General features: G+C 43.9%; 1 protein-coding gene across 2 annotated transcripts in view; it reads left to right on the forward strand.

Moving 5' to 3' along the window:
• The window catches only part of XYLT1 (xylosyltransferase 1), a 160,041-nt gene that overhangs the window by 29,737 nt on the left and 104,453 nt on the right, over positions 1 to 25,851 (forward strand). Inside the window, exon 2 of one of the 2 annotated variants that reach the window (XM_053366210.1) lies at positions 23,096 to 23,134. The exons of the other annotated variant lie outside the window; for it this stretch is intronic. Coding sequence (XP_053222185.1) covers positions 23,096 to 23,134 — 39 coding nt within the window. The remainder of the gene's footprint in view (positions 1 to 23,095; positions 23,135 to 25,851) is intronic. 2 annotated transcript variants of the gene reach the window in all.

A 25,851-nucleotide genomic window follows, 5' to 3' on the forward strand; every position in this document is an offset into this window, starting at 1 on the left:
TTTGAACAGTCCTCTCTGCACTTCTTTGCAGGCTTGTGTGGTGCAATTCAGATGTTGGACTTAATGTTCTCACTAGGACGGGAGGCTCTTTGGATGTTAATATGTATTGTTTCAAAAGGTGATGATCCAGCACTGTTGCATTTGAGAAACTTACTGCTCATTATTTGGATTGTTACCCCAGGCACCTGCCCCATGGCACTGGGGATGGTCCTTCTTTGCTTTAGAAGCTACATTTTGCTATTCATATTAAGGAAGCAGTGAGCTTTGGCCCATTGCATCAAAAAATTATCAGCTGTGACATTCCTTTTCCTGAGTTGCAATCATCCTCCAAAACTGGGCATTGGGTTGCTTGAGATTTGACATAAATAACCCTGGAGGGAGGCAAGGTCCCATATATCAACGGAGGGATTCTGAGTGACCTGGGATTTCCAGCACAAGATGTACAGAAATGAAGCTCTGAAGATCAAAAGTGGGCTTACGAGATCATTTACATTAACTAGGTGGTAGGGTAAGGCAGAAAGCCAATATTACCGCACTTGTCTTCTAGATTTTCCTGATCTGTTTTCATTTGAGTGATTGTTTTCACAACTTGTGCACATACATGATCTCCTTGTTCGTTTGCATTAGCCTTGACCAGACTTCCTACAATATTTTGAAATCTAAAGGTCAGGGGTTTTTTTGGTGAGGGGCTGGGTAGTGTGATGATATATGCCACTTTTATCTCTTATCTCTTAAGATAAATGCTCTGAGAGAAATGCAAAATAAAAATCTCTAAGATAAATGCAATCTTAAGAGCAAATCAGTACAGTTACTGTTGCCAGTTATCAAAGGTCGAGTTCAGTTGATTATGGTTGTGCTTATATACGCATTTGCTTCTTAATAAAATGCCTGTTCTAAATTACTAGACTGAATCTGAAACTTCATACAGAATACAACATAGTAAGGTGGGTCGATAAATAGGCCAGGGATGGGGACATTGTTTGACCTTCTTAAATGTTGCTGCCATAATTCCTTACCATTTGGCCATGCTTTGCTACAGCTGATGGGTGCTGGAGTCCAATAACATCTAGAGGGCCCTTGCAGACGGGCCATAGGTGAGTGGTAGAGCATCTTGCTTGCATGCAGAAGGTCCCATGGCGCTGTCCTTCGGCATTTCATGTCCTTATTAGTTGGCCACAAAACAGCCCTGTCGTCCCTCCACTTGCCCATCACCCTTCGTTGCTGCCTGGACTGCTCCAGCATGGACCCTTCTGGGTCTCTCCTATGAAGAAAAAGCAGCAGCCTTAGGCCACACCACCAGCATGTACCACAGGGGCCACAGAAATGGATTGTATAGAAATGGGTTGTTCAGTTGATTTGATTTGAATACCTGCAGACAATTGGTTAACCGACTTGATTACTTTTAGGAAACTAATCAATTGCCTATAGATTGATTGATTCTTTTCTATTTTCTCTTTTTTCTGTGGAGGAGGTTACTCACGTTTGGACAATTTGAGAACTAACCAATTTGAGAACTCCTTTTAAAAGGAGATGTCTAAGAAGAGAGAAATAGTGGGCTTCAATGGGATGGAAGGAAGGAGTGGAAAGGAAAACATGAACTTAGTAAATGTTTCCCTCCAAAATAAAATGACCACAAGGCAGACGACGACAACAACAATGGGAAAATGCAGATTCAGATAAACCAAATTTGATAATAGTTTTGAGAAATTTGCTTCTGGCTAGTTCCAAAGTTTTGAAACTGAAATTAAAACATTCAGAACCAATATAATAAATACTATGAATGATGCAGAAAGTGGATTAGCAAATAGATTGACCTTGTTAAAAACAAAGGCTGATGGAGCATGAAAATAATAAGAAACAAACATAACTAAGGCATTCAAACTATTGGAGCAAGACTTTAGCCAGCGAGAACTAGACTTTGCATATGCCACAACTGAAGCAGTAGAAAATAAAGTCAGATAGCAGAATATTAGACACAGGGGCTTTAACAAGAACCTCGGGGGGAATTATATAAAAGCTTCTCTCTCTTTCTCTCTTTCTCTTTGCTGAATGCAAGATAGGAGATGCTAGGTAGAAAGCCTAGCTGCTCAGAGTGGCTGGGGCAACCCTGTCAGGTGGGCAGAGTACAAATAATAAAGTATTATTATTATTATTATTATTATTATTATTATTATTATTATCACCACCACCACCACCACCATCATCATTAGTGATACAGCATTTAGGAATAACAACAACCCAGAAAGGCAAGTGCCCTAGAGACATACTCATTCTGTTTATGAGAAGAAGAAAAAGGGTTAGAACAACCTAAACAACCAGGAGCAACCTAAAGTTGAAGAAAATGGAGAAGTGTTTATATTGACTGATCTCAGGCCAATAACATTCAAGAAAAAGAAAAAATGAACTTTTAAGCAGTTTTTATGATAAAGCACTGTTCTGCAATTGTATTGCACTGATCTGTTACTTTAAAAATTGAGGGAGGAATTACAGATAAAAAGTTAATTTATGACTATAAACGGGAATGGAATGGCCTGAATAGGCCAATTCAAAGATGAGGCTTAAAGAAAATTATATTTCATGACAATCCAGATATTCTGTTTGTTCAAGAGACACATTTCAAAGAAAGATAAACAATTCCTGAAATAATTTTTGAGGGAATTATTTACCATGCTGCTGCATAATAAAAAAGGGGGTGAGTTATTCCAGAGCTCAAGACTACAGGCATAGATAATTGTTAATAAAAAATGGATTCAGAAGGCAGATTCTAGTTCCTAAAAATAAAGATGCAGGGCAGAATCACATCAATCCATATTCCTTCTGTTGGATTCCCCCCCCCCCCGCCAAGGACATGATACATCAAACTGCACACCGGATATTAACCAGAAATTTCAGTGTGACAGTGCAGCTCCTGGAATATAGCAGGTTGGTCCTCTAAACAAATTCTGGATTTTCTGAATCATTTTGACATTGTACTTTTACAAGAGGACTGGCAAGTTGAATTCATAATTCTTAATAGGTGCTACTACCTGGCAGCTATTCAGTCTGAGAAGAGAGGGATGGTTAGCATGCATTATTTTATTTTATTTTATTTTAGTTAAGGCCTATGATTTTTTGCAAGCCTTTGGCAATTGCTGTACTAATTAGGCTCCCAGAAATCCTTCTGATGGTGGTCAATGCATACATATCACCCTGCTCTACCAGTCCCAACCATTATGATTAAAAGGATTACAGAATGTGAATAAGCATTTCATACAACAATGCATAAAGTCCCCAGAGTAACATGTAAGGCAACACAAAAGAGAAAATAAGAAGGTGGTCCTTTACAAATATTAGTGGGTGCTCTTAGACAACTTACAAAATTTCAAATGCTATTATCTAGTTTAGTGTCTCCAAAGGAACTATTATCAGAAGCATGGAACATGATATCAGGTATACAAAATGGCAGCCCTGAAGTTAAACCTTCAGTAGTCGGGATAAAAAGGTTTCAAATACTGTTCCCATGTTTCAATACTGACAGAGACTGCTTCGTTACATATCGTGATGGTCACAAGAATTTGCTGATGTTGTGATAAAGGAAAACTTCTAGAAGATGTGTGGTACTTGAATTCGCGCAAATCACATGCAACACACACACAAGAACTACCTATCATTTTTAGCTTGGAGTTGCAGCCAAGATCAAGAGGTATTTAGACACATATGGTGGAATTACAATATTATAATGATATTCTGAATGATGATGATGATTATAAATGATCGAATTACAAACCACAATTAGAAATGAACCCTATCAAGGTTTGATTTGTAGAGTAACCCCCAGATTTAGGGGTTCATATTCACTTCAGCATAAGCTTTCTTGGACCAGAATCCACTTCAACAGATCCTATCACCTCCCTTTGGAACATTTCAACAAAATAGATAGGCTTGCATCCAATGTAGGGGGATGTAGGGGGAAGAGAGGGGGAGAAAGTCCCACTTGTACACTTGTACTCTTCCCCCTACATGCCCCCTAAATCTGGGGGTTACTCTACAAAGCAAATTTCGGGTAGAGGGAGGGACAGGGGGAAAGTCCCATTTTGCAAGCACATATCCTTGTGCAGACAGGATGATTACCTAGTGTTACATTGGATGCAAGCCTATCTATTTTGTTGAAATGTTCCAAAGGGAGGTGATAGAATCTGTTGAAGTGGATTCTGGTCCAAGAAAGCTTATGCTGAAGTGAATCTGTTAATCCTCGAAGCTTCTTGTAACCCTGTCTCTCTCTTTTGGTGTATCTGCTGCAACAGGCTAAGACGGCTTCTACGCTGCAAGATTTACTAATGTAATCTTTGCTTGCCAGATTCTGCGTTGGCTAATTCACAGGTTAGGAGTGCTGCTGCAGCCAGCCTTAAGTGGAGCCCTTTGTACATCTCTGGTCAGTTCCATCTTTTCCCCCACCAGCCCAGCGCGAGCTGTACAGTTGTACTTAAAGACAACCGAGCTGATGCAAGTTATTTATGCAGTAATGATCTTGGAAGCGGGCATTTATCATCCTTTTCTAAACACACGACACACGGCTCTGCCCTCAAGGAATACAGTTTAAAAACCAATATAAACATAGCTCTAGTCTGCCTGATTCCATTAGTCTTCGCTGTGCTGAGTGCATATTCAAGGACTCTGAAAGAAATGGCAGCGGTGGAAGGGAGTTAAAGAAACCATTCTTCATTTTGTAGTTACACTTGGGTGTAAACACCACATTCGTTCAGCAAAATTGGGCGGCGTTTCTTTCTGTGTCTGTTGCCTTGATGGTCTGTTGTGAATAATTTTTGTATTAAAAAAAACCTCAAAAAGGCTGCCCAGATGGAAAGGTTGTCTAGAATTCACACCCTCTCCCATAATCTTGGGTGATGGCAAGGGGGTGTTGACTCACTGCCTTTCAGCAGTGAGTAGGGGGGCTCAGGGGTGCCAAATATTGGAGGGAGGGAGGTAAGCCCCGCCCCACATAATAAATCACAAGACAACACATATACACCATTTGAACACACTGTTAACTTTGGGGAGGGGCAGCCCCCTTGAATATATTATTGGGGGGAGGCTGAAGGGACCTTGACCCTGGGAGTTGGCTCCTGGGGGGGGCTACATTTAAAGCTACAGTATATCATTAAAGCCTTTAAATAATCATGACTTTTGCCCAAGAATCTGGGGAACTATAGTTTGCTAAGGTTAGGAGGGTGCAAAGTGTTAGGAGGCCCCTGTTCCCCTCACAGTGCCAAAGTTCCCTGTGGAAAGGGATCAAATTTTAAACCACTCTTGGAATTGTAGTTCTGGGAGGGAACTTGGGGTGTCCTGGCGATGTGGTCTAAACCACAGAGCCTAGGGCTTGCCAATCAGAAGGTCGGCGGTTCGAATCCCCGCAACGGGGTGAGCTCCCGTTATTCAGTCCCAACTACTGCCCACCTAGCAGTTCGAAAGCATGTCAAGTGCAAGTAGATAAATAGGTACCACTCCGGCGGGAAGGTAAACGGCGTTTCCGTGCGCTGCTCTGGTTCACCAGAAGCGGCTTAGTCATGCTGGCCACATGACCCGGAAGCTGTCTGCGGACAAACGCCGGCTCCCTCGGCCTATACAGCGAGAGGAGCGCCGCAACCCCAGAGTTGTTCGCGACTGGACCTAATGGTCAGGGGTACCTTTACCTTTAATAACTCTCAGTAAACTCTCCCCTTCAGTGGTTTCTGTCTACTGTATTCAGAAGCATTACTGCCTCTGACTGTGGAAGAAGCCTTATCCTCTGTGAATTTGTCTAATCCTCTTTCAAACCCATACAAGTTGGGGAGCATCACCACCTCCAAAGGAACAGGCAATGAGGAAAGGACCTTAGTCCAGTGTGCGCACACACACACAGAGAGAGAGAGAGAGAGGTATTTTAGGTCTCTTTCATTTGGTTGGCCACCTAATTTGTTTTTCCTTGGTCTCGGCACTCCCATGTCATCCTGGACACCACGAGTTAACTTTAGGGCTTAGAAGAATCTGTCTGCGTTGGGCCTCCCTTGAAGGCCACATGAGAGGGGTTTGCTAAGTCTGGCTGGTGTATTAATGGCTTCTTTCATAAGAAGTGTAAAGACTGGCTTCATGTCAAGTTTGGACAGGCACTCTGCCCTGCCATTGCGCACAGAACGGTGGTTCTTCAGAGAGCCACGGAGCCAGATGCAGTGGGCTTTCCGTCTTTTGAGAAAAGCAGCCATTTCAGAGTGGTCTGCCCCTGACAAGGAGCCGATTGTGTGGCTGGGAGCCTCCTACGTCAGCCAAGGTCATCTGCGATTGAATCACAGTTGCTCCGCACTTCCTCAGAAGCAACTGTCTTAATATGCTGTGTTCCCTCAGCATGGAAGGAAGCGATTTGTAGTAGACTGCTTATAAAGTCATTTCCTTTCTCGGGAAGGGTTTTGACTATACTGCTGGGGGTTTTCATGGGGAAAAAGCGGTGGCAACCTCAGCTACGTCATGTGCCCACAGGAAGCGGGGAAAGGAGGAAGAAAGGAGGTTCCATAAGTCTCTACCCCTAATGTATCCATGCAAGAACCAAAAAGCAGTCAGCAGCTAAAGTCACTTCATATGTTAAAAGCACTGGGATGCCACGTGAAACACTCATGGTTTCAGCCCAAAGAATTCTGAGAGCTGTAGTTAATGGTGCTGCGAGTTTTTAGGAGACCTCTAGTTCTCCCACTGAATTACAGTGGTTTGACAGTCAACCCCTCTGCCCAGAGCCAGATTTAGGTTTGATGAGGCCCTAAGCTACTACTGAAGGTAATGGGGCCCTTTATATGTCCTTTGTCAACAACAAATTGTTGCTGTTTTTTGTGTTGAATTTATGGACCTAATAGGTATCTAAAGCCATTTGCCACTGCTGTTGTATGTAGGTTTTATTTTATTTGTTTTTATCTTATATTTTGGAAATGTACCTCCAGTTTTTTTCCTTTGGGGGGCAAGAGAGTGGGGCCCTATGCCATAGCTTGTTTAGCTTGTACATAAATCCGCCACTGCCTCTTCCCAGGGAAGGCCCACAACTAAAATTATGCATGCCCGGAAGCAGTCATCACCATCCCACCGTTCCAGAGGCCTGACCACCATTCCAGAGGCCTATGTGAGTTGTTCTATTTGCCTACACCTCCCTGCAGTTTATGTTTTTTCAAGTGGTAAATAAGAAAATTGAATGTTTAAAAGTAAGGCTCTGGAGGACATTGGATGATAGTGCTTGAAAAGCCTGGTAAGTGGGCTTTTGATTGGATACTCAATCTGATCGTGCGACTCTCCTTCATTTCTACAGCAGCACCGCTGGTTTGTGTTACGAAAATTTTGGAATGCAGTCTTTTGAGGGAAGGCCTGTTCTTCTGCTTCAGAACCCCCCATAATAGGATGAGATCTTTTCTTTCAATTCTTGGGAGTTCTTGGAATTTCCCTTTTCCCATTCCCCAATTACATAAGAGTGTGCACTTTTTTTACAACTTGGTACAAGCAAACAAAAGTGTGCAAGAAACGAAACTGAACAGATGTGCAGGAAGCAATATATTGCGGCATATCTCTGTTGCTTTTGCAATTTATAAGAAAGTTGCCTTTTAAGTAAAGAGTCCATAGGGCAGGAGTCTCAGACTCAAGGGCCAGTGTGGCCCTCCAGGCTTCTTTGTCTGGCCCTTTAGACTCTCTCTAGGCCACACCCCTCTGAGACCCTGCTTCGCATCCCGAGCATTTTTGCCTGGCCAGAATGTATCCTGTTACTATTTCCTCCTCTTTTAGATGTAGCAGCCATGTTGTTTTACGCTAAAACCAAAGCAGCCATTTTGTGACTGGCACCTGCAGCGCTTCCTCAAAATTCCAAACATGCCCACTGGCCCAAAAGGGTTTAGATATATCTGGTATGAAAAAATTAATGTGGATTTGCTCCCAAGTCCACTATGAGTTGACTCCCACCATCTAATACAAAGCAGTTAAAAAAAAAAAAAAAGCTTGAGAAACCCTAGCAAGAGAACTTGCTATGCTAATAGGCTTAAAAATAATTTTCCCCCCTTGAGGAAGGATTGAGCAGTGTTGATTTGCTCTGAGAATGATATTTTATATTCTCAAGTAGTTCACCAGAAAGAAAAGCTGATTTGACGTATCTATAAACAAGTTATTCCTTCAGTTGCAGAGTATTTGGTGAGAAAAGCCTATATATATTCTCTTGATGTTTGGAGTTTTTGCAAGAGGAGTTTTTACTTAAGAAGGTTTTGTACATCCAATGTACAATGTAAAGTCACTTACAAAGATGCTTTTGCACTGTTAACACATTTCTGGCCAAAGTCCCATGCCTACCTATGTTACATGGAAATGCTACAATTAATAGATTAGCTTCACTGTCCTCCTCCCCCAATGTTGACAGTCTAATGAACTAGATCAGGGATGAGAGCAGGTGGCCCTGCATATGTTTTGGACTACAACTCCCATCATCCATACCAACTGAGGCTGATGGGCATTGGAGTCCTTGAGTACCCGGTATATGTTTTGGACCACAACAGCCATCATTCCTATTGGCCATCCTAGCTGGGGCTGATGGGAGCTGAGAGTCCAAAACCTATGCAAGGCTTTGGGTTGGCAAGGGCTGGCCTGCACTGATAGGCAGTGTCTCTCCAAGGTTTCAGGCAAGGATCTTGCCCAGACCTACTTGGAGATGCCAGGGATTGAACCAGGGATCTTCTGCAAGCAAAGTAGGTTCTCCATCAGGACTGCCGTTGAACCAGCAGCCCACCTGTCTTGTCCCAGTGTAACAAGATGCTTCTTGCTGAGCAGCCGGTCTTGCCTGTGAATTGTTAAACAGTAGAGCACAGAGGGGGCAGACTGATGGGATCTTTCTAGTTATATAGTCCTGATCTGGATTAGAGACCCCTACACGGGCAACTTCTGTTGTGGGTGTTTTAAAAAACCAAAAACAGCCCTGCTCTTATAAGGCATGATCCCATATCTAACATCAACTCGTTATTTGGCCTTTAGACCTTCCTAAGGACTGCAAGAGATAAGGAGTATACTCAGTGATGGATTCAGCCAAAATCGGTGCAATTAATAGGTTAAGGCTTGCAAAAAAAAGGAAAAGGAAAAATACATTATAAATGTCCATGTGTCTATTTTATGTAATTAGGAAGCTTGTAATGTGTCCAGTTAATGATTAATTGGCATGTTTTCTGCTGACATACCTGCTCCTCTTCATTACCTTATGGCACACAGCACAGCTAGAAGTTGCTGTGGCTAAGATATGAGACAGTAGGTTTCTTTTCAAAGCTTTTAGATCAGGGATGGGGGGCCCTCTGGATACCCTTGGACTCCAACACCCATCATCCCTGACCATTGGCTGTACTTACTGGGGCAGGTGGGAGTTGGAGTCCCCCACCTTGTTCACCATCTCAGTTTTAGGTTACGTCAGGGCAGAATATAAAGTCCAAGTTCAAAATGTGGGATCTAAGGTTGTATCCAGTGCCAGACCTAGTCAGTGGACCCATTCAAGTTAATGAAATTGACAAACTACATCTACAGAATCTCACATTCATATCTGGATATGTGCTGCTTCAAGTTCTCTCCATCGTTCTCTTACTGTTTACTTCCTGCATCCGCATTAACCCTGTTGTTAGTTTTAGATTGTCCACCCATCACATAGGTGGTCATCCCCTTGGTTTTTAAAAATTGTAGGGTCTTCATACTAACACTGCTTTATTCCATCAGCCTGAGCCATTTCATTTCACTTTTAATTTGTATACTGTACTGCCTCTCTGTATTGCTATACGCAAGGCAGTTTACAAGCTGAAGAAACAAGCAACAACAAAGATCGCACACCTTGTAACAAACTGATCCAGTACAAAAATATCCTAATAGAAACGTAACTTTAAACAACTTATATTAAATAAAGTAATATTCAATAATACATTTGAATATAACAGCACACCGTAAAATCAAATATCAACAAATAACAATTAAACAGAAATTCACTCTTAACAATTACAGTTAATAATTTCTAAACTATAATCAATAAAAGTCATCTCTTGCCACATGTCCTGTATATGTTGATTTTAACTTTGCGGCATTTCCACTACATCTGTGACTTGATCATGGTTGTATCCAGTTATTAGTTTTTCTGTCTTTTAATGCTGTTCCTAACATTGCACGTTCCATTGCATGTTGTATTGTTCACAAGCTGTTGATGTTTCTCAGGGTCATGGTCCTGTTCTCTGCTCCATAACACACCACAGGTAATGTGCATATATTGAACACGTTTTCAAAGCAAATGACTAACTTAGAGCCATTCGTTTCAGTGGGTCTACCCTGAACTGGATACAACCCCCCAGTGTCGCTCTTTTATGGGAAGCTGAATCTGAAGATGACCTTCTATAACATTGTAGATTCATATCTCCATGAGGCAGCGTTCTCATCCTGCAGGCAGGAATTTTAAAGCAGAATGGGAAGATAATGTACCATCCAGCCAAGCTGCAGCAGATTAACAGACTTTTTTTGTATATTGTGGAATGGATGTGTTTGAATTGCCATGTATCCAGTTTTTTAGTGCTTAGTGTTGTTGAATCCACTATGTTCCTGAATTGTGCTCTTACAAATGATGTAAACAACTTTGGTTGTCCTTGTTTGGTCTTTCCACAAACAACCTAAGTTTATACTAATGAAGGAAAAAGCTCTTGGGTTGTATCCAGCAACTCAGAGTAGACCCAAAACACATTTGCTTGCAGTGGTGTTGGTGCTCCGTTGGTGCTTTCCTCTTGCTTCGTGGTCCCAACACAAACAGCCTCCCCCAGAATAGCTTTTCTGGCCCTGAGGGCTCAAGAGCAGCTTCTCTTCTGCTGAGAACATCAGCTTGGGAAGTGGGAGAGAAGCCAGTCCCAATACCTAGTGCACACAAACACACCACAGCTGTTAGTTGACACCCCACTTCCCCACCCCCCAAAAACAAAGTAGGTGAAGAACAATTGCACATTTTAGCAAGCCTGCAGCATGGCTTGGTGGAGGTGACATACTGTAAATAAGATTCTCTTGTCTCCACAGTCAGAGGCAGAAGGAATATTAGGTCAGTTGGTTAGAGTGTGGTGCTGATAATGCCAAGGTTGCAAGTTTGATCCCTGTAAGGGCAGCTGCATATTTTTGCAACAACAATCTGCATGCTGCCCATCTGACTGGGTTTCCCAGCCATTCTGAGCTGCTTCCAACAATACAACATGAAACATTAAAAAACTTCCCTATACAAGGCTGCCTTCAGATGTATTCTAAAGGTTGCATAGTTACTTATGTCCTTGACATCTGATGGAAGGGCGTTCCACCAGGTGGGTACCACTACCAAGAAAGCCCTCTGCCTGGGTGACTTCACTTCTCATAGTGAAGGAAGGTCCTCGGAGCTGGACCTCCAAGTCCAGGCTAAACAATGGGGGTGGAGACGCCCCTTGAAGTATACAGGGCCGTTTAGGGTTTTAAAAGTCAGCACCAACACTTGTGAGTCTGTGTTTTGTTTTTCTTGTCCTGTAAATATAATAATTCTTTCTCTCACGCACATACACACACACACACACAATCCCACTCTTGAATGTTTGAACTGATTGCACTGTGTTACAAACCAGCATGCCTCATGTTAGGGTTTGGATTTAGGCCAGTATGAACCGAGAGCGGAGCCCAGCTGTGAGTTAGCTCCCTCTCTCTCTTTCTCTGTGGGAGGCTTAAAACAAGAAGTAGTACTTCTGTAATAGTCCCTTGGGGGAAAGGATAATGAAACAACCAGGCTTCGAGTTAGTTCTCTTTCTGGAGGAAGTATTGCAGGAAGGGAAGCCTTTATACCACTACGGCATTTTGTTTTCTTGTTCCCTTTAGCCTCTGACATGAACTGTGACTCAGCCACCGAAAACGATGGGGCAGAAATTTGATTCAGTTCACATTTAAAGGTGAAATCACCCTTTTTGCCCTTTCCAGAGCAATATGCAAACCAAAATACAGTGGTACCTTGGTTTAAGAACAACTTAATTTATGAACAACTTGGATTAAGAACGCTGCAGAAGTAGGTGTTTTGGTTTGTGAACTTTGCCTTGGAAGCAGAATATGTTTCGCTTCCTGTTGAGTGGTTGCATTTGAAATCTGAGTCCCCTGCTGCTATGGGAAAGCATGCCTCTGTTTAAGAACGCTTTGGTTTAAGAACAGTCTTCCGGAATGGATTAAATTCATAAACCAAGGTACCACTGTACAGCCATCCTTTGAAATTCTCTGTATTTCACAACGCAGTTCTCCAGCCAAGCAACGTGTAGAAAAAGAGAATTTGCTAGGGTCAAATGTGCATTGAAAGGCATATATAAGGGAAATAACATATAAAATGCATTATAGTTGGGATATTGTGTATGAAAATGTGTACAGTGGCAGATATTTGCACTAAAATGCTGGTGTGTTTTCATTCGGACCTTTTTTAAAAGGAAGAATAAGCATACTTGAAAATGTGGAGAACTGAACTAAAGGTCAGGGAAATGAGAAACAGAGAAATCGAAATTGGCAGATTCTCCCAGCCCTGGCTGTAATTTTGCAACAAGCTTTTGTTTCTGAGTGGACAAGCTGATGTTCAGTCAGAGCTATGGAATTCTCCACTAATTTTCTGTGAGCTGTGTTTGTTGGAGACAAAAAGATGACCTCCAATATACATCCAGAAATTTCCTCTCAAGATACTGGTATGGGTTGCTGTCTAGCGTTCTTGTCTTGGTGGTCGTTGATGCGATAATATTGCATTAGTGGTGGATTCATACTGGACCTTCCATCCATCATTCCACTTCGTTAGTTCTAGGGTGATTCCTCGATATTACAGCATTATTGTCATCTGGAGGGGCCACTCTAGCGCCGTGGTACAACAAAAACAAGAGAGGTAAAAGAAAACCCCAAACTGGAACATTTCGGCAGGAAGTTAGGGGACATGGATTGATGGGAAATGAAACAGCATGTCTGAAATATACTCGGAGTCGAGTGTGGATTTCATGCCCTTTATTCAGCTCATAGTAGTGAGGAATGAAAGTTCCCCCAAAATATCTGCTTTATATACATTATTTACACAATGGGCCGCACGTGATTGGCTAATTCTGGGATTCTCCTTTAGGCCAATCAGGTTGCGGATTCACTTCCACCTGGAGCTGGATTGGGTGGCTCCTGCGGACCAGTCATACTGCTTCATTGTTCTAGGACCAATCAGACTGCTCCATTCCGAATCCTATTGTTCTAGGACCAATCAGACTGCTGCCTTTTGGATCCTATTCAACTCAGTACATAACAATGTCTGCCCTGAACGTTTTGCCGGCGCAAACGGTAACGAAAGCACGATCACATATAACTGCCCCAGTACTACCCTAAGCCACGAATGCCCATTAGAAAGGATGCCTGAAGGAGACCTTAGAGAGTGATCTTATTGATTGTTATATGGGGCGGGGGGCGGGCTCTGGTTCTTGTGTCTTTTGTGTGAGTGATGGCACGTCCCCATTTGCCCAAGCTGAAAATCACCCCAGCTCGTGCTCCCTCTCTGCAGGCTTCTCCAAGTTCTCTTTATTAAACGGTATCATTTGTGTCATTGTCGGGGGAAAGATGGCTTTGCAAATGCCAAGCTGAGTATCGCTGCAGCCCTATTGTGTGTCAGCTCCTGAAAGGAAAGATAAACCTGCTCGTTAATAAATTAAAACACTGGTGATCGCTCTCCCTGTAACATGTTATACAACATAGCTGGCTTGTGTAACTGACAGGTTCAAATATCTCCAGTGGACAGCTGTGTGATGCCGCCATCTCAGGCAAGCAGGGAGCAAAGAGGACCTGGGAGAATTGTCTCATAGAACAGTATTAGTATAGCTTTCCGTGGAAGTTGATGGATTTGAGTACTCTTGGAGCCCCTAGGAATGCATCTTGTAAAATATAAAAATGGTATTTTTGCTCTTTCTTTCCTACAAGATCTAGGTTTTCCCATTTGTGTGTGTGTGTCTATAGACTCCAGTTGGCTTGTTCCAGATGCTATGTGGCAGCAGTGGAGAACATTTGGCCCTCTGGAGGTTGCTAAATTACAACTCCCATCAGCCCTAGCAAGTGTGGTGGGGGGCCAGGGATAATGTTTTAATTATTACATGGAATGTGCTGCCTCAGATTTCTTGCATTCCCTTTTAAAATGCCAAGGTGTTTATCAGCAGCAGTTTTTTGACTGGAAGCTGCCTTGTCTTCCTCTGAATGTTGGGCGTGATCTCGAGCCTTCAGATTTTAGTTGAAGACTGTTTATGGATGGGCTTGCCCAACTTCTCATGTGACGTGGACTGCAATAGTACTTCAACATGGAGCCTGCAGGCTGCCCACTGCCTTGTGATGCGGAAGCGGGGAGTGAGGCCAAAATTTCACACACACACACATACACCCCCCTCATGCTGCCTTCCCAAAGCCAGGCAATGGGAAGGAAGCATGGGGGCTGTGTGTGTGTGTGTGTGTGTGTAATGTTGCTGAGGGTCACCCAAAAAGGCTGCGAGGGCTGCCCTGTGCTAACACATTCTCATGATATTTGTACCTTCTTCAAAAGGATGCTTACGTTAGCTGATGGTCCAAATCTTTTAGTAATAAGCCACATCAGCTAGGTCTTTCCATAAATGTTATTGATGTGCAAGGGTGATGCCAGGCAAAATTTAGAGGACATACAAGACTGTCTTGTACCGAGTTAAACTATCAGTCCACTTAGCTCCTTATTGTCTACACTGACTGGCAGCCTCTCACCAGAGTTTCAGGCAGAGGACGTTCCCAGCCCTGACTGGAGATGCTGGGGATTGAACCTGGGACCTTCTGCATACAAAATAGATGCTGCATCACTGAGCCATAGCCCTTTCCCACATAACCTCCGGTTTAAGGACATCCATGCACAACAACGTTCCATGTTAGCTGCTCATAAAATCTGCTCTGTGACTCATCTTGGTGTGTCTTTTGAGTTTTCGGAGGGTCCTGCTGATCATTTGGATAACCTGGCTGTTGCCAAATATCAGCGAACCTTTTCTAGGACTAGACTTGCCTTCCTTCTGTTGTACTGAGTGGCCGTTTGGTGGGTAAGCCATATAACGTAGGACTCTCCAGCAGGAATCAAGCAACGGAAACGAGCACATCTTTTGTTTGTATGTATGCAACAAACCACATTCAGTGAAACCACATTGTTGGGCTAATGTTTTATCACTGAAATTCCAATTGACTTCAGTGCTCATTATCTTCCTTTCTTTGAAGGAAATAAAGCAGTCCCCAACTGCTGCTAGAGATAAATGATTTACATCATCTGGGCAATGGGACGTTTGACCTTTATTTTATTTGATGAGATGATTATTTCAGGATCTGATTGGTAATTTCTCTGCCCTCCAGATATTTAAATGGGATGAATTGTAATGCAGTTTTAAAATCATGAGGAGATCGGAGGTGGGGAGGGAGAGAATGCGTATACAGGGCTCTCTTAATGTGGCTTCTCAAAAATACAGATGCGGAAACCCAATTGCAAAGTTCAAGATCTGGTGTAGATTAGTCCTACTCAGTGTAAGGCAGCCTCCTAAAGTGGAAACACAGGTTTCAGTCAGCACCTAGCTGTGAGCAGGGCCCTATGTGCCTCAGAGCTACTCATAAGTTTTCAAATTGGGGCTGGCGGCGCTTGCTTTTGAGAGTTCCCTTTCTTTAATATTTCTATGTAGGAGGTTGTCACCTGATGTCTCCCTGTAAAACATTGTCCTGGGTTGTCTCCAAACTATCAGCATTTTGCCGGAGGGATTCAATCACATACATCCCACTCATCTAATGGGAGTGGCCGCCAGGACCATAGAACACCTGTCCTGCGAGATCTGCATTGGCTCCCAGTATGTTTCCGAGCACAATTCAAAGTGTTGGTGCTGAACTTTAAAGCCCTAAACAGCCTCAGTCCAGTATACCTGAAGGAGCATCTCCACTCCCATCATTCAGCCTGGACACTGAGATCCAGCGCTGAGGGCCTTCTGGCGGTTCCCTCATTGTGAGAAGTGAGGTTACAGGGAACCAGACAGAGGGCCTTCTTGGTAGTGGCACCCACCCTGTGGAACGCCCTCCCATCAGATGTGAAGGAAATAGGCAGCTATCCTATTTTTAAAAGACATCTGAAGGCAGCCCTGTTTAGGGAAGTTTTTAATATTTAATGCTGTATTGTTTTTAACACTTGATTGGGAGGCGCCAAAGTGGCTGGGGAAACTCAGCCAGATGGGCGGGGTATAAATAAATTATTATTATTATTACTGCTACTACTACTACTATCTAACTGGGTTGTCCCAGCCAGTCGGGGCAGCTTCCAACATATATAAAAACATTAAACATTTTTTAAAAAATCCTCTACAGGGCTGCCTTCAGATGTCTTCTAAAGGTTGTAAAGTTACTTATCTCCTTGGCTCGGGGTTCTCATAACTCCATACCCTGCAACATTTCTCCGATGAAAACAGGGACGTCCTAAGGAAAAGTGGGACATTCTGGGATCAAACGGGAAACTGGGACAGCTTCTGTAAATCTGGGAGTGTCGCTGGAAAATAGGGCCTGTGGTGTGGCTGTGGCTGTGGCCTAACCTCTGCATAAAGCTTCTTGCAAGCAGATCTGGATGAAAGTTCAATCAACAGGTTGTCTGAAGGGGCCCTTAGGCTTCAACCAGGAATTGCCCCCTTGTGTCATGACACACCCCGGAGCTTTGGCTTTGCTTTCTCACATGTCCTGCTGTTGCAGTTATGACAGCTGCTCCCAGACTGTCTCACAGGCCCCGGGCTACAGGTTTGTTTTTTTCTGAGCTTGGCTGCTTTGACACAGAGTACCTCTTGGAAACAAAGCTGCTGGAAACAAAGCTGTTGAAGTGGAAGTTTTTGAGGGAAGGAAAAGAAGAAGGGATGGAGGGGGAGCCCACACCATTGCTTCCCATTCTTGAAAGGCATCCATTGTGCCTGTCAAATGTGCGTTTCCACCAGCTGTTCCTTTTGCAATAGTGCTGGAAGATGCCCCAGTACTTTGAAACGCTGTGAGTTTGGCCTTCCTGCCTGTGAGAATAAGCCCCCACTTCCCCCCCTCCAAACCCCATGCTTTGATTAAACAGGACGTTTCTTAGTGGCGGTGGAAGCAAGAGGGTGTCACGCCGAACCCCAGCCTCTCTCATTTGGCCCACGAGATGTGATAACTTCCGCTTTGACAGCCGCACAAACGGCGACGCGTCAGCTTACGGCACACGGTGTTTCTTTGCCCATTAGACAGGAAGTGTGGCGCTGGGTGCCAAGGCTATTTGCAGGTTCCCCAGCCACAAAATAGCTCTCAGTTGAGTAGGAGCGGGTCCAGCTGAGAAGAGAAAGAAGCTATTCTTGTCGGGGTGTTGTGTATTGGAGAGAGGTGTGTGTGTGCTTAAAAAGAGAGTTTGTGCACATATATATATGATATTCAGGCATGGCATCTGTTGCCAGCTTGGCAAAGCAGAGAGCGGAAGGGGCTGCTTACGTAAACGAACTCTTTCATTCTTCTTCTCCCTCTCTTGCAACTCCTGCTAACAATATCCCAGCTGCCATTCATGAGGGAGGGTGCCGGGAGGTAGGAGAGGATGAAAAGAGGGTCTCCGTGTAAGACCCTCCTTGCAGAGGATTTGGCAAATCCTGCTTTATTCCCAACCCCCATCCTGGAAGCAAATAGGAGAAGGAGCAGGGTTCTATTCAGATTCCTTGGTTACCGAGAAAAAGGGGGTATTTTTCCTTACCCGGTGTCTCATTTGGGAGGAAGGAGGCAAACTTGGGTCTCCAGCTGTTTTTGGACTACAATTCCCATCATCCCTGACCACTGGTCCTACTAGCTTGAGATGATGGGAGTTGTAGTCCAACCACTGGAGACCCAAGTTTGGAAAAGCCTGATCTAAAGAAAGGTGCAGTGTTTGGTTTATCAACCACTGAATAACTGCAGTCTATACTCTACACATCTTGCGGTTATGGTAAGACGGTCTTCCCAGGGACTTGTTGCAAGTCTTGTGCTTATAACACAAGAAGACCCCTTCTGCTGGATCAGGCCAAAGGCCCATCTAGTCCACCATCTTGTTCTCACCATGGTGAACTAGATGCCTAGGAAAAGTCCACAAACAGCGCCTGAGCATAGCAGCACTCTACCCACTTGTGATTCTCAGCAACAGTGGAAGGAGAACATAGCCTTGTCCCCCCATGAATTTGCCTGGTTCCCTTTTAAAGCCATCCAGATTGGTGGCTGTCACTCCACCTTGTTGGAGTTTAACTGTGGGCTGTGTGGTTATTCTTGTTGTTTGTTCTTCATCTTGGTTGGATGGCCTCAAGTTCTAGTTCTGTGTGTGAGAGAGAAGAATATTTCTTAGCCCACTTTATCCACACTCTTTAGCATTTATCCACACGCTTACCATCGTCATACACTCTTATCGTATCTTCTCTTAATCACCTTTTATATGATTAAAAAGTCCCCCAAAGCTCAGTGGTAGAGCAGATGCAGAAGATTCCAGGTTCAATCCATGGCATCTCCAGTTGAAAGAATTAAGTGGCAGGTTCTGGGAAGGAAAGACCTCTGCCTGAGACCCCAGGCAGGTATAACAGGGGTGGGGAACATTATTCAACCTGTTGAAGATCTGTCCCACCCTCCACCAGCCATTTTTCTTAGGTGGGCAGGGTTGCCCACCTGACATCACCATGATATCAGGTGACAACTTCACATGGGCTCTTTTTTCAGTCTTCAAGAACTCATCCCGCCCTACCACTGACTGTTTTTGCCAAGTGTGGTATAGTAACTGGTCCAAGGTCAGCCCAAGAACTTCATGGCTGAATGGAGATTTGAACCTGAGTCTCAAATATGAGGTGTGTGTTTTTTTGCTTTTGTTTCAGTTTAATCTTTTCAGTTATTCTGTGTATTTGCACATGCACGAGGGTATTTGTGCGCACACACACACACTCATATATCTTCTGTTCAGTCAGCAGTTCTGCATCTCTGTTCTGTTTTGGACAGGCTCCAAGGCTCCCCGGGACATCAAAACTTTCTGGCAGCAAACCCAAGCTTTGCTTCCACCTATTTTCATTGCTCTCTCCTAGAATTCCATTATCTCACAGCATGTTAAGCTAACACTTAAGAAACATTATTGCATGCCAAGGTCGTAATGGTGGAACCCTGGGGAGCGAGACCACACAATATGGTCTACAGGCACCATGATGTTTGACTTTTCTTTCTCCCTCCTTCTTAGCAGCTTAAATTCTGTTTGTTTGTTTGTTTGTGTGTGTGTGTGTGTGTGTGTGTGTGTGTGTGTGCATAAATCTTCACTTTTGTTAATTGGATAGCACCCTTAACTGTAGAATAGAAGCTGTTGTGGTCTATTCTCTTAAGCTCTGTGGTCCAGGGCTGGTGTTTGATGCGAAGGTTATCAGTTTCTAACCGGAAATGTTACTGGAAAAACCTCTGCAGCAGGTGTGAGGAACCTTTGGCCCTCCAGCTGTTGTTGAACTACAACTCCCATTATCCTTTTTTAAGGGTCCAGGGCAGGTGTCACCCATGGGCCCTTCGAGGGCATTGGGGCCCAAGCTGCTGTCCATGTATGCAGGCAGCTCTTCAGGTAACCTAGTCAAAGTCCATTGACAGGTCCATAAATAGGCCCCCAAACTGGGTAAGAAACGTAAGGCATTCAGAGGGGCCCAGAATTTTCTAATTGACAGGCTGTGTTGAGAAAGTAGCAGCAATTCTGTTTCATGAGTTGAGCTTTTGATTGCTTTTGGAAGCCATGCAGAGTTCCGTGTAGCTTATAGCGTAAGTCTTCCTTGGCTCTGAGTTCAAAATCAAATTAGCGATGAATAGTTTCTGACAACTTTATCATAATAATGTAACGGTGATACCCAGTGCAGCGAATAGTTTAATTATTCCTCCTTTTGACAGGCGAGTTTGGTGCCAGGAACCAAGTATATAATTGTTTTCTGTCTCTTTGGAATACAGTTTGGGTGCACCTGGAGCTTGCCCCCTCTTCCTTTCATGTTGCCTTCCTTAGCTGTTAACAGGGTCTGAACAAAGCCATTCTGGACAGCTTAACCACCCATCTGCCAGACAATGGAATGGTTGGCCTGTAGTCAAAATGCCCATTGCCAGGACCCAGGTTTTGGGGACCCTTGGGCAAGATGCCCAAACTGGAAGCCCCTACCTGAGTGGGCCCATTTCCTCCTCACTACCCATTTTATTGCCCCCCTTCCCTCTGGTCCCAGTCCATACCACCCACCAGAGAGAGCAACATTCATATTCCAGCCAGGCAAAAACACTCAAGGAGGGTGTGAAGGAGGACTCGTGAGGGAAGTGGTTTGGGGAGAGGAGGGGTGGCCTGAGGGGAGTTTTGACAGCCAGAGGTTCCCCACTCCTGCTCTTCACATTTGTCTGGAGAGAGGAACATGCTAAGAGATGATGGAGGAGTTGAGTGGCAGGACAACCAGGGACAATAATGGGCCCTCTGCAGGTATCCAACAGTGCCAGCTTTGACACTAGTCCTGGTAATGGCAGTAGCCAAAATGTGAGTGATTTCTTTGAAGAAGCTTTTCTTGTAACATGTAAGGGCCAGTGCCGTATTTATGTTGGGACTTCAACTGGCGTTCAACCAGCAGTCTTGGAGATGGGGACCCTCTTTGCCTTGCCAGAGCACTCCATGGAAGTACTTGGAAAATGCTCAGTGCTCCCCTTCTCCTTCCATCCAGCTTATCTCGAGGACCACCCTTCTCTCTACTGATATGGCTTCTTCCTAAAACTCTTTCAATGCCCTCTTCCAGGAAAGTGACCTTAGAAGAGGGCATCAGAAGCTGCCTCAGACTGAGTCAGACCTGTTTATCTCAGTTCCATGTAGCTTGACTGGCAAGGACTTAATAGGAATTCAGACAAGGTTGTCTTCCAGCCCAACCTGGAGATGCCAGAGACTGAACCTGGGACCTTCTACATGCAAAGCAGATGTTCTGCCATTGAGCTGCTAACCTTCTGGGTCTTACCTGGCAGTGCATATGTCCCTGTTCAGCTTTGTCACTGCATCCCTGTAGCTTGTCTAAGCAAGACGCATCAATCAAAGAATCATAAAGAGCTGGAATGGGCTGCTGGGGGCGTGTAGTCCAACCCTTGTCATGGCAGAGCTAACAGTCAGTTTAGGCAGCTCTCAGCTAGATGACCCAGTGGTCTCACTTGGTATGATGAAACTTCCTGAGTACCGAATGCAGCCACTGGTCATTGGAGGACAGGACACAGCTCAGTGGTAGAACGCAGATTTTGTATGCAGAATGTCCCATGTTCAACCTCCAAGAAGTACAGTGGTACCTCAGGTTACATACGCTTCAGGTTACATACGCTTCAGGTTACAAACTCCGCTAACCGAGAAATAGTGCTTCAGGTTAAGAACTTTGCTTCAGGATGAGAACAGAAATCGTGCTCCAGCGGTGCAGCGGCAGCAGGAGGCCCCATTAGCTAAAGTGGTGCTTCAGGTTAAGAACAGTTTCAGGTTAAGAACGGACCTCCGGAACGAATTAAGTACTTAACCTGAGGTACCACTGTATAGCTGGGGGAGACTCCTGTCTGAAAATTGCTGCCAATAGGCATAGACAATACCGAGGACCCAGATAGATCAGCTTCCTGTCCCCACTAGATGAATACAAAAGTTGCTTCCCAGAATTATTAATGTTTCTTTTAGCATGGAATCGTGCAGCTATAAAGCCATGCCTCATCAGGTTCGTAAAGAGGAAGAGGAGCATGACAGTTACCTGTTGCTATTTTGCCGGCGGCTCTTCGGGAGTAGATTTGCAGGTAGCTGCAATAACCAAGATGGTTAGAATTCTTCATCTCGGAGGGAGTGGGGATGAGCCCCCACCCCCCATGAAGTGACAAGCAGGAACCAACTGTAAACAGAAGCCTTCTAATTCCGACAGGCGTGATGGATGAAAGAGAGAGCATCATTGACCTGGTTTCACTTCGTTAAGCTTTCCAATTAAGCAGGGGTGCGACAGAAAACGAGTCTGCAGGAATATCTGCAGCCATCAAGCACAGATGTTTTGCAGAAGTGTGCATGTTTCTTTTGTACTTAACAAACAAACAAACAAACCACACAACTATTTTCCTTTAAAAAAGAAAAATCTCATTGAGCTTGGGGAGGGGGCAGGGTTCTTAAATTCCCATCTTCTTCCCAGAATTTGAGTTCTGGAGAACATGGTCATAGTGGCTAGTACGCAGAGTAGTACAGTGGTACCTCGGCTTACATACGCTTCAGGTTACATACGCTTCAGGTTACAGACTCCGCTAACCCAGGGTAGTACCTCGGGTTAAGAACTTTGCTTCAGGAGGAGAACAGAAATCGGGCGGCGGCAGCAGGAGGCCCCATTAGCTAAAGTGGTGCTTCAGGTTAAGAATGGACCTCTGGAACGAATTAAGTACTTAACCTGAGGTACCACTGTACTAGCACTGGATACAACCCTTTGTTCTTGGATTATTTCTGACATACATTGACTGAGATAAAAACTTGGAGCTGAACATTTCAGTCCTGCTGGAAATTATGTCTGAGGACATTAAGGGGTGGGGCAGGCACTTGCTCCCCTTCCGCATCACACCATTGAATGGAAACTGCCTTACGCTATGCAGTGAGGAGACCACCAGAACATTTTCAGCCTCCTCTTGAGCCAGAGGACAGGGATTTAGAGCTGCTCTTGATCCCAGTTCTGGGACCGAAGGAGCTCCAGCTTATCCTCAGTAATGTAAGGAGGCAGCGATTTCCATCCTGTTCTGGATTCATGGCAATCAGCACTGTTTCTATTCTGCTACAGTTCGGCTTCCAATGAAACCTTCTTTTTTGTGTGTCTTGCAATCTGCTGCAACCAAAATTTACACAGTTAATTAGATAATAAATTTTAGTGCATTTCAATGAAAGGGAAATGTCAAAAACAAAGCAGAAAAATAATGTAATAGTTTATGTAATGTTTGTGGACTTAAAAAAAACCCAATACTATGAATATTAATAATAAATAATAATAATAGGTATGTCTACTTGCAATTGGCCTCTTTGAAATAATCCATTTTTTCTTCTGTGTTCTTCTTACAGGATCAGCCTCTCAATCCTTACAAAGGCTTGGAAACCCAGGTTAGTTCTTTATTATCATGTCCTCTTCTTAAAGTCTTTATTCAAATTCTGGGATGTTCTGGCATGCCCTTCCTTTGAAAGCCAGCAAAGCCAGGATGTCGCCTGTCATTACATCTCGACTGTGCCTTGTTGAAAAGTGTACATTTTGTCAGTTCTAAGGATGTCATTCCCACCTTGGAGATGAAGCAACCTATTTGTACCGCACTTTCTGTATCGTCTCTTTATTTCTTTGCTCATCCTCCCAGACAGATGGCACGTTGGGAAGGAAGACAATGGCGTCTCTTTTCAGATTTTCACCTTCAGTGTAAAAAAATGCATCGTGTGTCAGACGTTGCTTTTAAGGTCACTGCGATGGGAAGTGTTTCACATATTCAGTGAGAGACAAGTTCAGTTTATTTATTATTTATTAAACAAAATTTTGGACCACTTTGCACCATAAAGCCATTGAAGTGGGTAAGAGTGGGGAGAACAGAGTACAAGACAGACAAGCTCTAGGCATAATAAAATCAGTTCAGCAAACTCTGAAACAATAAAACCATCCATACAAACTCTATAAACAACAAAACAATTTCATCAGGCTTCCATAAATGACTGAGTAATAAATTTGCAGCCCTTTGTGTGATGGTGTCATTAAATTCCCTTCTTCATTTCTTTGATTGGGGGGGGTGACAATTATCTTGGTGACAGGGATGCAGCGAGATGACACAGATTTAATCCGTTTGCCTCAAGTGTGTCTGATATCATTGGCAGCTAGAATAAGTATTTCTGCCCTTGCCTCCTGATCTCTTAGGGTGGTATCCAAAGCTAGTCCTACTGAGAGTAAACCCATTGAAATTAGTGGCCTTCACAAACTTAATTTCAGCAGATCTTCTCTGAGTTGCCTACAACCTTTAACTCTTATTGACAGATCTTCTTTTTATGCCATTGGCTTAGCTGCTGTGATGTCACAGCAGCAGCTCATGGAAGCTGAGTGCTAGCTACAGTCCACAATGAAGCTGCTGTTAAACTGCTTCACCTTTTGCCCATGGGCAGTAGGTTTTAGAGGTTGTTAAAAAGAACTTGGCTTGTGTGGTTTTCTGTGGCTATTTCATAGCCGCCTGTTGAAGAGGGAAGAGGATGGTTGCAGCTTGTGCATAGAATGGCTTTTAAAAAGTGTACTGGTGGGAGTGGTGTCTACCACAACTTTACCTCATCATTGAGTAAAAACAACCAGCGCTACTACCGGGCAAAGACCTTTCCAAAGCTTTTTAGATGTGATTTCAGTTCTGCCAAGTGATTCTGCCGATGCTACTTTTGTGATTTTGTGACCTCAGTTTATTTTGTCATCAGTGGGTGTAGTGTGTGCGTTGTTGTTAATCATTTTATTCATTTTTTAAAACCACCCTGAGAACATGATTCAAGGCAGTGTAAACCTACTTTAGAAACCAAAAAAGAGGGGGGGGGGTTAAGAGCAGCATACATCTTAGGAATGGGGGACAAATTCAATTTAATTTGAATATAACAGTGAACCTGCCTAATAATTCACACTTTCTGGAACAGTACAATGCAAGCATCCTTCAAAACAGGAAATTATTTGCATTTTCCAATGCTGTTCTCCAGCCCAATAAATGTGTGCAAAAATGCGTGTAGTGAGATCAATGGGCAGGGAATTCCAGAGAGTAGGTCCTGCTGCCACACTGTGGCTTGGATTCCTTGGAAGCGTGGAACAAAAGTCATGTGGCAACTGTAAAAAATGCCAGTTATCCAATTGGTCACATGATTGCTAATGGTGGTGGTTTGGGGAAAGGGAGCCAAAATGGCACCCAATCTCACTGAGATTGGTAAATCTTTCCTGCCTCAGTTCCTCCCTGAACACAGCTAGGTAGTGTGCCTATGTATGTATGTGTGCATGCATACAGTTGACTACAGTAGACATCAAGCATTTTAAAAGTCAGGAATTGCCAAGCCTGAGGCCTGTGGTTTTCCATTTAGCCACAGAGCGTGTATAAAATGTCTTTGGCATCTGCCCTTCTAATTTGCCTTCTCCGACCCGAATGTAGTTCAGCCTTCATGCGTATTAATTCCTTGCTAAGTGAGTGCCAAGGCGAATGCCAGCTGGCTTTCAAAGACTCTGTGGTCCCCCCCCCCACTTTTTTTCCAGGAGGACATAAATATTTCCAGCAGGCAGAAGAAACTGTGCTTATACACTCACACATGCACACCTGTTCTTAAATAATTAAGATAGAGATTAAGTGTGTGGTTCTACATATGGATAAGAGCAAATGGGGGAATTGCTGGGTGTGTTTCAGAGCCGGGACGTCTCAGCCAACTGTTTTGCTAGTCTCTTTTATTTGAGATCTATTACGGGGGCCGGGAAACAGCTTTTCATGTGCGCCGTCTTTGTACCTTGCGGTGCTGAGACCGAGTCAAAGCAGTTCAAAAGCAGGAACTGAGATCAAGGAGGGCTTACCGGGGAGACAAAACTCAAATGATCGTGTTTTGCATGTTGTGAAAGGGCCAGAGTTTGAGCATCAAGAGAGATGATCATCGGAGGCAAAAAGATTTGGTTTTTGCTGCATTTTCTTCTTCTTTTCTGAAGCCATATTTCTCATGTTCAAAGCTGGCAGCAGAAAGTACGGAGGAGGAAATCTCCCATGGCTGTCAAGCAAACTCTGCATTAGGTTCTGACTTAAACTATTGCACTTACTCCCATGTGTGTATGTTTTGAAAAGAAGAGC

Source organism: Podarcis raffonei, chromosome 14 (assembly GCF_027172205.1).
Source record: "Podarcis raffonei isolate rPodRaf1 chromosome 14, rPodRaf1.pri, whole genome shotgun sequence".
NCBI classification, from domain to species: Eukaryota; Metazoa; Chordata; class Lepidosauria; order Squamata; family Lacertidae; genus Podarcis; species Podarcis raffonei.